At 50.4% G+C, this 14,717-nt stretch overlaps 1 protein-coding gene across 1 annotated transcript in view; it reads left to right on the top strand.

Annotated features, from left to right (window-relative positions):
• The window catches only part of KDM2B (lysine demethylase 2B), a 156,235-nt gene that overhangs the window by 122,402 nt on the left and 19,116 nt on the right, over positions 1 to 14,717 (top strand). The window contains 2 exon segments of the mRNA XM_054528336.1: positions 6,599 to 6,823; positions 14,523 to 14,666. Coding sequence (XP_054384311.1) covers positions 6,599 to 6,823; positions 14,523 to 14,666 — 369 coding nt within the window.

Here is a 14,717-nt window from a genome sequence, read left to right as displayed (position 1 = left end):
ACTAACTGCTTGCTAGATATATGATTTACAAATATTTTCTCCCATTCTGTGGGCCTTTGCACATGATAGTGCCCTTTGAAGCACCAAAGTTTTTTTTTTTTTTTTTTTTTGAGACGGAGTTTCACTCTTGTTGCCCAGGCTGGAGTGCAATGGTGTGATCTTGGCTCACTGCAACCTCTGCCTCCTGGGTTCAAGCAATTCTCTTGCCTCAGCCTCCTGAGTAGCTGGGATTACAGGCATGTGCAACCACACCTGGGTAATTTTGTATTTTTAGTAGAGACGGGGTTTCTCCATGCTTGTGAGGCTGGTCTCCAATTCCCAACCTCAGGTGATCCTCCCACCTTGGCCTCCCAAAGTGCTGGGATTACAGGCGTGAGCCACCATGCCCAGCAAAAGTTTTTAATTTCGATGAAGTCTAATTTATCTTTTTTTTTTTTTGACACCTGTGCTTTTGGTATCATATCAGAGAAACCCTTGCCTAATTCAAAGTCATAAAGATTTATACTTGTGTTTTCTTCTAAGAGGTTTATAATTTTAGCTGTGTGTTTAGGTCTTTGATCCATTTTTGAGTTAATTTGTATATGTGGTGTGAGGTAGGGGTCTATCTTTGTTCTTTTGCGTGTGGATAGCTATTCGTCCCAGCACCATACGTTGAAAAGACCATTCTTTACCCAACTGAATTGCCTTGGCATTCTTGTTAAAAATCATTTGGTCAAAATATGACTTTATTTCTGGACTCTCAATTCTGTTCCATTGATCTATAGGTCTGTCTTTATGCCACTACCATCACAGTCTTGTTTATTGTAGCTTTGTAGTGAGTTTTGAAATCAGAAAGTGTGTGTTTTTTGTGTTTTTTTTTTTTTTTTTTTGAGGCAGAGTCTCACTCTGTTGCCAGGCTGGAGTGCAGTGGCGTGATCTTGGCTCACTACAACCTCCACCTCCCAGGCTCAAGTGATTCTTCTGCCTCAGCCTCCTGAGTAGCTGGGACTACAGGCGTGTGCCACCACGCCCAGCTAATTTTTGTATTTTTAGTAGAGACAGGGTTTCACCAGGTTGAGCAGGATGGTCTCAATCTCTTGACCTTGTGATCTGCCCACCCCCGCCTCCCAAAGTGCTGGGATTACAGGTGTGAGCCACCGTGCCCAGCCTTTTTAGATGGAGTTTCACTCTTGTTGCCCAGGCTGGAGTGCAATGTCATGATCTTGGCTCACTGTAACCTCCACGCCCTGGGTTCAAGTGATTCTCCTGCCTCAGCCTCCCAAGTAGCTGGGATTACAGGCACGTGCCACCACGCTTGGCTAATTTTGTATTTTTAGTAGGGATGGGGTTTCACCGTGTTGGTCAGGCTGGTCTTGAACTTGTGACCTCAAAGGATCCACCTGCCTCCTCGGCCTCCCAAAGTGCTGGGATTATAGGCGTGAGTCACCGCCCCCACCCCCCATCCCCCTATTTTTTTAAGATTGTTTTGGCCATTCCAGGTCTCTTGCATTTTCATGAATTTTAGGATAGTGTGTCAATTTCTGCAGAAAAGTCAGTTGGGTTTTTGTTTTGTTTTTATTTTTTTAATTCTTATTTTGTTTTTGAGACAAGGTCTTACTCTGTCATCCAGGTTGGATGCAGTGGCTTGATCTCAGCTCAGTGCAACTTCTGCTTCCTGCGCTCAAGTGATTCTCCAGCTTCAGCCTCCTGAGTAGCTCGGACTACAGGTGTGTGACAGCACACTCAGCTAGTCTTTATTTTTTTGGAATCTTGCTTTCTTGGCCAGGCTGGTTTTGAACTCCTGGGCTCAAGCGATCTGCCTATCTTGGCCTCCCAAAGTGCTGAGATTACAGGTGTGAGCCACTGTGCCCAGCCCCAATTGGGATTTTGCTTGGGGTCGCATTGAGTCTGTTGATCACTTTGGGGAGTATAACCGATCTTAACAATATTAAATCTTCCAATTCATGAACACGGATGTCTTTCCTTTAATTTAGGTTAATCCAAGTAATTTTATTCCCTATAATTTAGAGCTGAGGGATTGAGGAGGTTCTGCCCATGCGTTTTCTGGTGGATAATATCTGGTAGACCAGAGGAACTCAAATATTGGTGGGATGAATGAATAAACCTTGACAGCATTCACTTAAAGGACAATGCTTTTGAGTTGCTGATGGAGAAGAGGTGTAGGAATACCAAGATATTTGTGTGTGTGTGTGTGTTCATGTTCCAGATTTTCCTAACCTTTCATAGTGGGCTGGGGCTATGGTTCCTGGGCTGATAAAATCAACAAGTGGCCTTGGTGTTGGGGATGCTGGTTCGTAAATGAATGTCTGGGGATGCCGTCACTTCCTTTGTTGGGACAGGGGTAGGACAGAGTGGAAGTTAGAATTGGTGTTTGAGGCCAGGCACAGTGATTCATGCCTGTAACCTCAGCACTTCGGGAGGCTGAGGCGGGCAAATCACTTGAGGCCAGGAGTTTGAGACCAGCCTGGCCAACATGACGAAACACTGTCTCTACTAAAAATACAAAACTTAGCCGGGCTTGGTGGTGCACACCTGTAATTCCAGCTATTTGGGAGGCTGAAGCACAAGAATTGCTCGAACCCGGGAGCCAGAGGTTATAGTGAGCCAAGATCACGCCACTGCACTCCAGCCTGGGTGACACAGTGAGACTCTTATCTCCAAAAAAAAAAAAAGAAAAGAATTGGCGTTTGAAACTTTGGGTAGCACCCAAAAGATATCAGGACAGAGAAAGCTGTGTGCCGAAAGGAGAGAGCTCTGGCAGACTCACCTTCCTTTTTATTCCATTTGTCCCTTTTTGTGTCACTGTTTTCTGTATTCTGCCATCACGTTTCCTGGTTGGGTCTGCAGAGTCCCAGTTGGACTTTTTAATGGAGGCCTCTGAGGTCTGTCTTACCTGTGGGTTTTTCAGTGGGCTTCATTAGGATCCTGCGTTGCTCTGTCTCTGAACCAACTCTTGACGAGCCAGGCAGGGGCCGCTGCCGGCAGCAGAAGCCTTCCTGGCCTGATTTGGCAGCAGCTAGAGAGGGCCTCATCAAGGTCTGGAGAGACTGCAGCTTCTCACACCTCTTCTTTCGGGATGTTGTCTGGTATGTGCTCTGTGATTTTCCCAGATGTCTCAACTGCTGTTGAGGTCCAGGCAGGTTGTTTTCCATAGGCTGGATGAGAAGGTGCTTTGGATGGTGCAGGCAAATGGGCTTGTTTTGCAGTGACATAGGAGCTTCGAGACTCAGACTGGATTGGCCCAACGTTTTTACTTGCCCACACACTGTCCTCGGGGCAGGGAGGCCGGAGGCACCCAGTGGCTGCTGATACCTGGCGTTCCTTTGAACTCCTGGAATTTTTTCAGTTTTTCACCAGAGAAGCTCGTCTTTAGACTCTCCAGCTCCGGGGATCTGGTTTTATCCTGGGAGGTGGCCCACACGCTGGCCACTTCACACCTGACTGGAGGCCTCAGACGCCGCCCACAGCGTTGCCAGTGTTCCGGGTATTTGAGGAGGGAGCTGGTAACAGGGCACCTGTCCTTTGGAGGGTAGAATCAGAAAGTGCTATTGTGGGCTGTGATGACAGGGAGAAACGTTTTTGGGTTTCCACTTCTCTGGAAGTAGCTGTGCTTCTCTGCACCTCTTGTTGGCACCCTTCGCACTGAGGCATCGTGGCACTAGCTGGGAAGCCCTTCCAGGAGCATGTGGCCATCCCGGTGGGTCTGTGGGCCCCTCACTGCACTTCGCACATGCATTTGCTGTGGTTTAGTGTGTTCAGAGCACAGCACTGGAGTACACGCATCCTGCTGGTTCCATGACCACAGGCAAATTACTGGCTTCAGTTTCCTCATATGAAAAATGGGGACATGAAGGCATCCTCTGCAGGGCTGTTATTGGGAAAGTTAGGTAATATCATGAGTAAAGTGATGGCCACGGTGCCGGCAGATGGGGGTGCTCAGGGAATCCCTACCCTCATGCGGCATGGCTGTCATCTCGGTCGTCAGCGCTGCCTCGCCTGGCCTTGGCTGCTCTGTCGGCTCCTCTGTCGGCTGCTCACCTTCAGGTTCACAGTCTGCTCTGTGCCATTCTCAAATCCAGAAAGCTCTGAAAACTGATCTTGTTTTACTTCTCACGTGGGCAGCCAGACCTGACTTGGATGGACGTGTGCAGTGTGTGGTGGACTTGGCCCCCGAAAAGTGCTAATCGCAGTGGGACTATGCGAGTATGTTGGGGGCATCCGGCCCTCATTGTAAGGATGAATTTCTTCCTTTTTTGTTCTTTGAGACAGGGTCTTGCTCTGTCTCCTAGGCTGGAGTACAGTGGATGATCACAGCTCACTGCCACCTCAAACTCCTGGGCTCAAGCAATCCTCCTGAGTAGCTGGGTCTGCAGGTGCACACCACCACGCCTGGCTAATTTTAAAAATTTTTCGTAGGTCTCACTATGTTGCCCAGGCTGGTGTTGAGCTCCTGACCTCAAGTGATCCTCCCACCTCAGCCTCCCAATGTGCTGGGCTTACAGGCGTGAGCGACCGTTCCTGGCGCCCTTTGCTGCTTTGGATGGTCCCTTTACCCAGGTGACTGGTGGTGGCCAGCTTGCCTGTGGGTGGCCTGCAGTCCAGGGCTTGCCCTCCCTGTGACAAGGCCTCCTGCTGGGCTGCCCCAGAGCAGAGGGCAGGCATGACTGAGGGTCCTGAGCAGCTGGGGAAGACCAGTGGGAGATGAGGGTGGTAAAGCTGGGGAGCACCTCCCTTTCCTCTTTGGGGTTCACAGCAGGTTGAGCAGGATGGAGGCCCAGAGCTCCAGTGCTTCCTGAGGGGCCACTCGGGCTGATGGGGGCTTGGATGCTCCTTGAATGCTGCGGGAAGGTGAATCGGAGGGAGGGATCTGCTTAGGTGTTGACAGCAAAGTGGGTGGCACGTGAGGCTGCGGGCTTTCTACAGGGACCACTGCACTGGAGAAGAAAGTTGATGGTGGCGAGGCTGTATTCGAGGAGAAAGGGGGGCTGTTTTTCTTCCTATGCAGTTGGAAGTTTCTAGGAAGCCCCTAGGGTGCAGGGAGTTGTGTGTGTTGTGGGAGGGGGTCCCTGTGATGTGGACCTTCTTCTCCATTGGAGTGGATGAATAGTAACAGCTCTTCTGGGTCTGTGTCCTCCCAAAAGTATGGGGTTTTGTTTGGGGATTCAAGTATGACAAGTCACTGAAATGAAGAGGGTGGGACTCTGGACCAAAGAGTGTTCAGTTAGCTGAAAAGGGGCTTTAGGCGTTAGATGCCGTTAGGTCAGCTGGTTTCCAGGGTGACCATGTGTCTCCCTGACAGGACTTCACCATTTCTCAGCTACCCCAGGCTCTCCAGAAAGATGCCACAGACAAGAAAAGCTCTCCCATCCTGGTCCCTCCCACTACAGGTCCCAGGTGGACAGGGGACCTCCGTGGACAGTGTCCTCAGCAGCTAGCTTAGGGCTCCCCCATAGATCCTGGTTCTGCAGGAGGCTCTGGGGCTGGGAACCAGAGGGCAAGGGCTGTGGCTGTCCCATTTTCCTGGCTTAGCTACTAGCCCAGCTCTCTGGCCACCTACTATCTCTCTTCTGTGAGTCCCAGGGAAGGGAGCATTTGGAGCCCATCTAGGGAAGATCTGAGTAGTCAGGGACCTGAAGTTTACTATCCCATCCTTCCTGGGGTAGCTCTGGTTTGTTGAGTGCATTCTGCGTGCCAGGCTGACTCGTAGAGAGGTGCAGTGGCACACGAGACCCCTGTGGTGAGTGCCCTCCTGTGCCCCGTCTCAAAGGGAAGGAACAGATGATTACTATCATGAGCGCTCTAACAGGATCCCCCGCAGGGGCCCTGAACCCAGTGGAGGTGGGCAGGAGGGGCTTCCAGAAGAAAGCAGCCTGTAAACGGACCAGACGGGATGAGTGGGCATCAACCAAGTGGCTTGGGAGGATAGGGCTGGCCTTCCGGGCTGGGGGAGCAGAGACCGATTGTGTGGCCCCTTGCGGTCTTTCTTGGGGAGCAGACGGAGGTGGGAAAGGTGGGCAGGGTCCGAGCCTGTGGGTGCGGCCATGGAAGGTCTGAGCCGTGTGCTGCGGCAAGAAGCACGCGCCCTCTGTCGTCCTCTCCTAGAGCTGCCATAACGGGTGGCTTAAAACAACGGGCCTTTCTTTCCCAGTTCTGGAGGCCAGGAGTCTGAAGTCAAGGTGTGGGCTGGCGGGCCGGGCTGGCTCTGCGGGCTCTAGGGGAGGGTCCTTCCCCGAGCCTCCAGCTCCTGGTATGTGCTGCCATCCTTGGCACTTCTTGGCTTGTAGACAGGGCTCCAGTCTCTGGAAGGCCTGTGTCTTCACACACGTTCTCTACGTGCGTGTCCGTCTCTGTGTCCAAAAGTCCCCCTTTCGTAAGGACACCAGTCATACTGGATTAGCGTTCACCTGAATTACCTCGTTTAACCTGACGGTCTCTGCAAAGCCCCCATCTCCAAATAAAGATCACACTCTGAGGAATGGGGTTTAGAGCCCCCATCGTGTCTTTCTGGGGTACACAGTTTGCTCCCTAACACCCTTTCCGGGGGTCTGGCCGTGCCTGCAGCCTCCCCATCTGACCAGTCCTGTCTGTTCCCCTGCAGAACCGGGCTGTGGGTCGGCCCAAGGGGAAGCTCGGCCCGGCCTCCGCGGTGAAGTTGGCCGCCAATCGGACAACCGCAGGAGCTCGGCGGCGCCGGACGCGATGCCGCAAGTGCGAGGCCTGCCTGCGGACCGAGTGCGGAGAGTGCCACTTCTGCAAGGACATGAAGAAGTTCGGGGGCCCCGGGCGCATGAAGCAGAGCTGCATCATGCGGCAGTGCATCGCGGTGAGTGCGGCCCCCGCCCAGCCCTGCGCTCGATTCAGGCCCCAGCGTGCCGGCCCACGTGTCTGACGGCTGCTCGCCCTGGCCGCCCCTCCGCACACAGAGAAGCCGGGGGTGTGAACTCCCCGAGAGCTCTTCCTGTGGACGGGAAGGCGCTGGCCGCTTCGCAGGCTCAGGCCTCCTGCTCCTTCCCTCCCAGGGTGCCCAGGTACTTTGAAGTTGCTGCCATTAAAGATGACAGGCAGCCTGTCCTGTCTGTGACCCCGTTGCCAACATTACGGTTCTGGGTGACGGTTCTGGGCCCTTCCTTCCTTCCTTCCTTCCTTCCGGCCCTGCCTTCAGAGTCAGAAGTCTGGGTGGAAGGTCAGCGCCTCATCTCAGGGGGCTGCCCCCAACAAGGAGTGATTTATGGTACTGAGGAGCCGCGCCCGGGAGAGCCTGGCCCGCCCCTCCACACCGCCTGGCCTCAGCTCCAGCAGTGGCCCCGCACCGCTGGTCTCGTCCCCAGACAGGGCAGTGGACATGGACTTCGCAACGGGGCGAGGTCGCGGGGTTTGCCCTTGAATCCCCTTGTACACACCCACATGCTCTGCCTTCCTCAGGGCGCTGCTCCCCGGGGGCCGGCGGTCCTCCCTGTGGAGGAGTCATCTCCCAGTCCCCGTGGAAAAGCAGGCTCGGCTGGAGGGACGGGATTCCTCGGCCCTGGTGCGCTCATCTGCAGGCCCAGCCTGGCATAGGGTGAGCCCTTCCTCCTTGGCTGCCGAGGCCCCGCAGGCCCAGACACCTCAGCCATCTCCTTCCACGCATATTTCTTGTGTTTTGTGTTTTCAAATTGTGGTAAAAAATACATTAATCATTTTTAAGTATGCAGTACAGTAGTATTACCATATGCACGTTTTTGGGAAGCTGATCCCTAGAACTTTTTCATTTTGCAAAACTGAAACTCCATACCCACTGAAGATCTACTCCCCTTTCCCCTCCCTCAGCCTGGGCAACCACCATTCCACTTTCAGTTTCTAAGAGCTTGACTCCTCTCCGGACCTCATAGAAGTGGAATTATGCAGTAATTGGCTTTCTGTGATTGCACTGGCTTGTTTATAGCCCTGAGCATAATGTCCTCAGGGTTCATCCATGTTGAAGCATATGACAATTTCCTTTTTTTTATGGCCGATTAATACTCTATTGTGTATTTGTACGAAATTTTCTTTTTTTTTTCTGAGATGGGAGTCTTGCTCTGTCGCCCAGGCTGGAGTGCAGCATTGGAATCTTGGCTTACAACAACCCCCGCCTCCTGGGTTCAACCGTTTCTTCTGCCTCAGTCTCCCAAGTAGCTGGGATTACAGGCACCCGCCACCACATCTGGCTAATTTTTGTATTTTTAGTACAGATGGGGCTTCATCATGTTGGCCAGGCTGGTCTCGAACTCCTGACCTCAAGTGATCCGCCCACCTCGGCCTCCAAGAGTGCTGGGATTAACAGGCGTGAGCCACCACACCTGGCTCAAATTTTCTTTATCCATTCATCTGTTGATGGACATACGGATTGCTTTCACCTCTTGCCTGTTGTGAATAGTGCTGCAGTGAATATGGGTGTGCAGATATCTCTTTGAGATCATGTTTTGAATTCTTCTTGATATACAATTGACCCTTAAACAACACAAGGGTTGGGGCACCATCTGACCTCTGTGCAGTTGAAAATCTGCATGTAACTTTTGACTCCCCTAAAACTTAACTACTGTTAGCCCTATTGTTGATCAGAAGCCTTACCAGTAACAAAAACAGTCCATTAACACATATTTTATGTGTATTATATACTGTATTCTCACAATAAAATAAGCTAGAGAAAAGAAAATATTAAGAAGATCATAAGGAAAATATATTTATCATTCATTAAGTGGAAGTGGATCATCAAAGGTCTTCATGCTCATCGTCTTCACATTGTGTAGGCAGAGGAGGAGGGGTTGGTCTTGCTGTCACAGAGGTGGCAGAGGCAGAAGAGATGGAGGAGGTAGAAGGGAGGGCAGGAGACACAGGCACACTAGGTATAACTTCTATTGAAATAAAATTGGCATATAAGTGGACCCACGCAGTTCAATCCTGTGCTGTGTAAGGGTCAACTCCATGCCCAGAAGTGGGCTTGCTGGGTCATATGATGATTCTATTTTTAACTTTTTGAGGAACCTCTGTACTGTTGGCCACCGCGGCCGTGCCGTTTTACATTCCCACCACGGGTGCGTGAAAGTTCCTGTTTCTCTCTTTTTTTTTTTTTGAGACGGAGTCTCGCTCTGTCACCCAGGCTGGAGTGCAGTGGCACTATCTCGGCTCACTGCAAGCTCCGCCCCCCGGGTTCACGCCATTTTTCCTGCCTCAGCCTCTGGAGTAGCTGGGACTACCAGTGCCCGCCACCACGCCTGGCTAATTTTTTGCATTTTTAGTAGAGACAGGGTTTCACCGTGTTAGCCAGGATGGTCTCGATCTCCCGACCTCGTGATCCACCCGCCTCGGCCTCCCAAAGTGCTGGGATTACAGGCATGAGCCACCGCGCCTGGCAAAGGTCCCTGTTTCTCTACATCCCCACCAACATCTGTTATGTTATGGGCTTTCAGTTTGTTTGTTTTTAGTAGCCATCCTAATGTGTATGAGGTGACATCTCACTGTAGTTTTGATTTACTTTTCCCTAATTCTTAGTGATGTTGAGCATCTTCTCAAGTGCTTATTGGCTGTTTGTCTGTCTTCTTTGGAGAAATGTCTGAGTCCTCAGCCCGTTTTTAAACTGATTTTCTTTTTTTTCTTTCTTTTTTTTTTTTTGAGACAGAGTCTCATTCTTTTGCCCAGGCTGGAGTACAGTGGCGCAATCTCAGCTTGCTGCAACTTCTGCCTCCTGGGTTCAAGAAATTATCCTGCCTCAGCCTCCCAAGTAGCTGGAGTTACAGGCACGTACCTCCACACCCAGCTAATTTTTGTATTTTTGGTAGAGGCAGAGTTTCACTCTGTTGGCTAGGTTGATCTCAAACCCCTGACCTCAGGTGATCACCCTCCCGCCTTGGCCTCCCAAAGTGCTGGGATTACAGTGCATCTGGCCTAAATCGGTTTTCTTTTGGGGGTTTTTGTTGCTGAGTTAGAGGAGTTCTAGATATGTTTTGGATATTAACGCTTATCAGGTCTCTGATTTACAAGGATTTTCTCCCATCCTGTAGATTGCCTTTTCACTCTGTCGATTCTTTCATTTGCTGTAGAAGTTTAGTTTCACTGCTTGTGCTTTTAATTGGTACCTGAACCCCAGGACATTTCCATGGATTTCGGGGAATTTGTGAGCCATCCTGAAATTAAATGCATTTTTGTCTGTGTGCATGCATGGATGTGCATTTTTTGGAGACTGGGTCCATGTGACCCATTGGATCCTATAGAATTTAAAAGAGCTTGTCTATAGCAACTGTTGGTTTTTAGAACGGTGTCACCTAAAACTCAATGTGTGCCAGCAATGAACCCACGACAGTCTTTTTCTCTTTGGCATTACTTTCTCTCCCAGCCCCCGTGTGCTGGGCCCAGTTATAGGAAACTTGTCTCGGGTGCCATCTTATCTTTGCAGCTCTGGTGCCTGGCACAGTGCGTGCTGGTTGAAGGAAACCCCATTTTTCTACGTTTCCTACTCTCTTCAGCTTGACATGGCTTCTGGAACTGATGGCAGATGCAGGCTTGGCCTGACCCTTGGGGTCCTTCTTACTCTTCTCCCAGCCCTTCTGCTCTGCCAGGGCACTTCTCACGTGTTACCCACCTGTGACATACGCAGCCCCACCTATCTTCCTCTTCTGGCCCCTCCCTTTGCTCCGTCACTGGGGCTGCCTCCGTAGCCTCCCCTCTCCACCATGTCCCTGCTGGTGTCGTGCCGGTGTCGTGCTGGTGTCCTGCGGTCTACCCCCCCTCCGTGCCCCAAGCCCCCTGCCAGCCCCTGCAGGAGATTTGCCTCTGGTGCCGCCTCTCATCCTGCCACCTGGCTCGGAGTCAGTTCTGCCATCTGCCCCACCCCACCACAGACCCTCTTCTTGCCGTGTGGGCCGTGCTTCACCCTGTGCCCCCCGCTGCAGTCTGGTCCCTAGACGTCACCTGTGGCCCAGCCTGCTCTGTGCAGGCTGCTCTGTCCTCATTCACCTTGAGGCCCCGCGGCCTTGCCCACTTGGCTTCTCTCCACCCTGTCCTCCGAGTCCTCCAGAAATCAGCCTCTGCTGCTCTGAGAACTCTTGAACATGACTTTGCCATGTTTTCTTTGGATTTCAGTGACTAATGTCTTTGTCTTCCCAAATAGCTCATGGGGAGCAGCCGTCTCCCTCACTCTTGTGTCCCCCAGGACCTTGTTTCAGGCCGTGGCAGATGTGTATTTGGTATTTGTGGAAGGAACGATGACTGCCTTGCCTTCTGTGTCCTGTTTATTAGAATTCAAACATTTGCGCCATTTAATCAAGTCTTTTTTACTTACCAATGGCATGTATATCCCAGCCTGCTTGAAGCTCCTCTGAGCAGCATAATAAAGGTGGGCTGCATGCTTCCTCTGTCTGCAGGTGCACCAGGCGGGATGAGGCTAACCCCCCCTGGCCTCAGGGAGCTCACAGCCAGGTGCATCAAGTTCTCACACTTCGTGGTCTCAGGGACCCCTTCATGCTCTTAAAAATTATGAGGACCCTAAAGAGCTTTTCTTTTATGTAGGCTATATATTTATTAATATTGACTGTATTAGAAATTTAAATTGAGTTTGGTGTGAGAGGGCTTTAGCTAAAAAAAAAAAAATTAAAACTGATTTTTTTTTTTTTTTTTTTTTGAGGTAGAGTCTTGCTTTGTCGCCCAGGCTGGAGTGCAGTGGTGTGCTCGTGGCTCACTGCAGCCTCTAACTCCTGGGCTCAAGCAGTCCTCCCATCTCAGCCTCTCGAGTAGCTGGGACTACAGGCATTCACCATTACGCTCAACTAATATTTGTATTTTTTTGTAAAGACAGGGTTTTGCCACGTTGCCCAGGCTAGTCTCAAACTCCTGGGCTCAGGCAATCCGCCTGCTTTGGCCTCCCAAAGTGCTGGGATTGCAGGCATGTGCTACCACTCCTGGCCAAGAAATTTTTTTTTAGATTTTAAATTTATCTTAAAATAACAAGAAAACCCATGACGTGTTAATAGAAATAACATATTTTGGCCAGGCGTGGTAGCTAATGCCTGCAATCCCAGCACTTTGGGAGGCTAAGGTGGGAGGATCACTCGAGGTCAGGAGTTTGAGACCAGCCTGGCCAACATGGTGAAACCCCATCTCTACTAAAAATACAAAAATTACCCAGCACGCCTGTAGTCCCAGCTACTCAGGAGGCTGAGGTGGGAGAATCGCTTGAACCCAGGAGGCAGACAGAGGTTGCAGTGAGCCGAGATCACGTCACTGCACTCCAGACTGGGCGACAGAGCAAGACACTATCTCAAAAATAAATAAGAAAAAAGAAATAACATTTTTATGAGAAATAATTGTATTTTCCAAAACAAAAATAAGAAGAATGGCATTGTTTTATATTTTTGTAAATCTCTTTTATGTCTGATTCATTAGAAAGGACTTGGAATTGCCGGGTGCGATGGTTTACACCTGTAATCCTGGCACTTTGGGAGGCCAATGTGGGTGGATCATGAGGTCAGGAGTTCGAGACCAGCCTGGCCAACATGGTGAAACCTCCCCGTCTCTACTAAAAATATAAAAAATTAGCTGGGTGTGGTGGCGGGCACCTGTGCTACTTGGGAGGCTGAGGCAGGAAAATCGCTTGAACCCAGGAGGCAGAGGTTGCAGTGAGTCGAGACCACACCACTGCACTCCAGCCTGGGTGACAGAGCAAGACTCCGTTTCAAAAAATAAAAAAAAACAAAGACCTGGAATTTTCATACCTGCTTCTGTGTTTTGTCTATTGTGATATGTTGTTTTGGAGGGAGTATGAGGAAAATTTGGCCTCATACAGATATATACTACTTGGAAAAGGGAGGAGTATTTTAATAGCCTTTTCCATAACTGTGGATACTCTGATACTCAACTAGAACTCAACAGTTTTTTTTAAAGTTTAGTTACAATGTGGAGTCTGAAACTGTATCAATGAGCTGTCACACTGTTACATTGAAAGTCATTAGCCTGTCTTGCCCTTTGAGTAGCTCATTTGCTCAGGCATGATGTTGTAACACCATGTATTGGTCATCTGGAAAATATTGGCTCCCTGAGTTAGGCGGGTTTTCCAAATATTGGCACATAATATTATTTTAGAAATCACGTTTGTTAATATGATTACTGATCTCATCGGAAAAGTCTCTCAGTATTGGGAAGCTGTGCGGGTTATGGTGGTTCATATAAGTTTTCCAAAAGTCTAATTTTCATTCAGAAACTTGAATTTTGTCATTTGCAACAAATGCTGTCAGTTATTTTTCTGGAAATGACAAGCTCGCTTCTTTGATCTTCACAAAAATACACCAATGTCCAGGGGGTTTCTATCAGTCATTCCTTCAAGTAAAAATAATCTGTGGAGAAAGTGGCCACTTCAGCTCCCAGCTCAGTCACGAGTGTCTTTCCTTTGGTACGCGTCACCTGTGTGCCGAGGCACTTTACGCATACTTCTTATTGTCACAAAGCACGTGAAAAGGATGTGTACTCTAGGGTAAGGTTTTCATAAAGTAATTTTTACTGTTTCATCAGAGATATTCTTAGATGAAACTGGTGATCTTTTTTTTGACAGAGTCTCGCTCTGTCGCCCAGGCTGGAGTGCAGTGGCATGGTCTCGGCTCACTGCAACCTCCGCCTCCTGGGTTGACGCCATTCTCCTGCCTCAGTCTCCCGAGTAGCTGGGACTACAGGCGCCCGCCACCGTGCCCGGCTAATTTCTTTTTGTATTTGTAGTAGAGATGGGGTTTCACCGCGTTAGCCAGGATGGTCTCGAACTCCTGACCTTGTGATCCGCCCTCCTCGGCCTCCCAAAGTGCTGGGATTACAGGCGTGAGCCACTGTGCCTGGCCTGGTGATCTTTTTAATAAGCATATGGCACGAGTCACCCCATGGCTGCTGGTGAGCTGGGGGCCTTGCCTTGCCTGGTGCTGAGGGGCCAGGAGTTTCACCCGCCAGTACAAATATCAATACTGTGCAAAAGGCAAATAACATCTGTTATTCCGAAGACAGTTCTGACCTCCTAACCTTTCTGTAAAGGTCTTGGGAGCCCGCAGTCCATGATCTGTGCCTTGAATACCCACTGGTGAGATGCAGCTTCATCTCATCTGCATGGATCTGGGCTGGGCTCATGCTCCTGCTCCTTTGGGGCTTTTCTGAATGTGAGGCCTTCCCTGACCTCCGTATTTAAAATCAGCCCCCTTTCTGCCCCTCACTCCAACCCTCTAATTTTTCCCCATGTCTCTGCCTCTAACATGCTCTGTCCATTTTGTCTGCCTCCCTCCACTAAAATGTAAGCTCTGGATGGCAGAGATTTTGAGCTGTCTTGTTCCTTGCTGTATCCCCAGCAATTAATAGTATCTGGCATGTGGAGGTAGTAGCCTGATACGTATTTCAATGAATGAGTGAGCGAATGTGCCTGGGCCACTTTCCTGGGGTCTCCTGGCAGGCCCAAGGGGAGCAGCTCATTGCCCTTGACCTGGCCCCCCTGGGGGTCCGTACTCCCCACCCGATGACTTGTCTTGTTCTCCCTGACTCCTCAGCCAGTGCTGCCCCACACTGCCGTGTGCCTTGTGTGTGGCGAGGCGGGGAAGGAAGACACGGTGGAAGAGGAGGAAGGCAAGTTTAACCTCATGCTCATGGAGTGCTCCATCTGCAATGAAATCATCCACCCTGGATGCCTTAAGGTGAGTGGCCCAGTGGGGACAGGTGGTGCTGACGCTCTGGGGCAGGCAGGT

This window comes from Pongo abelii, chromosome 10, assembly GCF_028885655.2.
Source record: "Pongo abelii isolate AG06213 chromosome 10, NHGRI_mPonAbe1-v2.0_pri, whole genome shotgun sequence".
NCBI lineage: Eukaryota > Metazoa > Chordata > Mammalia > Primates > Hominidae > Pongo > Pongo abelii.
The sequence above is the reverse complement of the archived record's forward strand: the minus strand, read 5'-3'. Positions and strand labels throughout refer to the sequence as shown.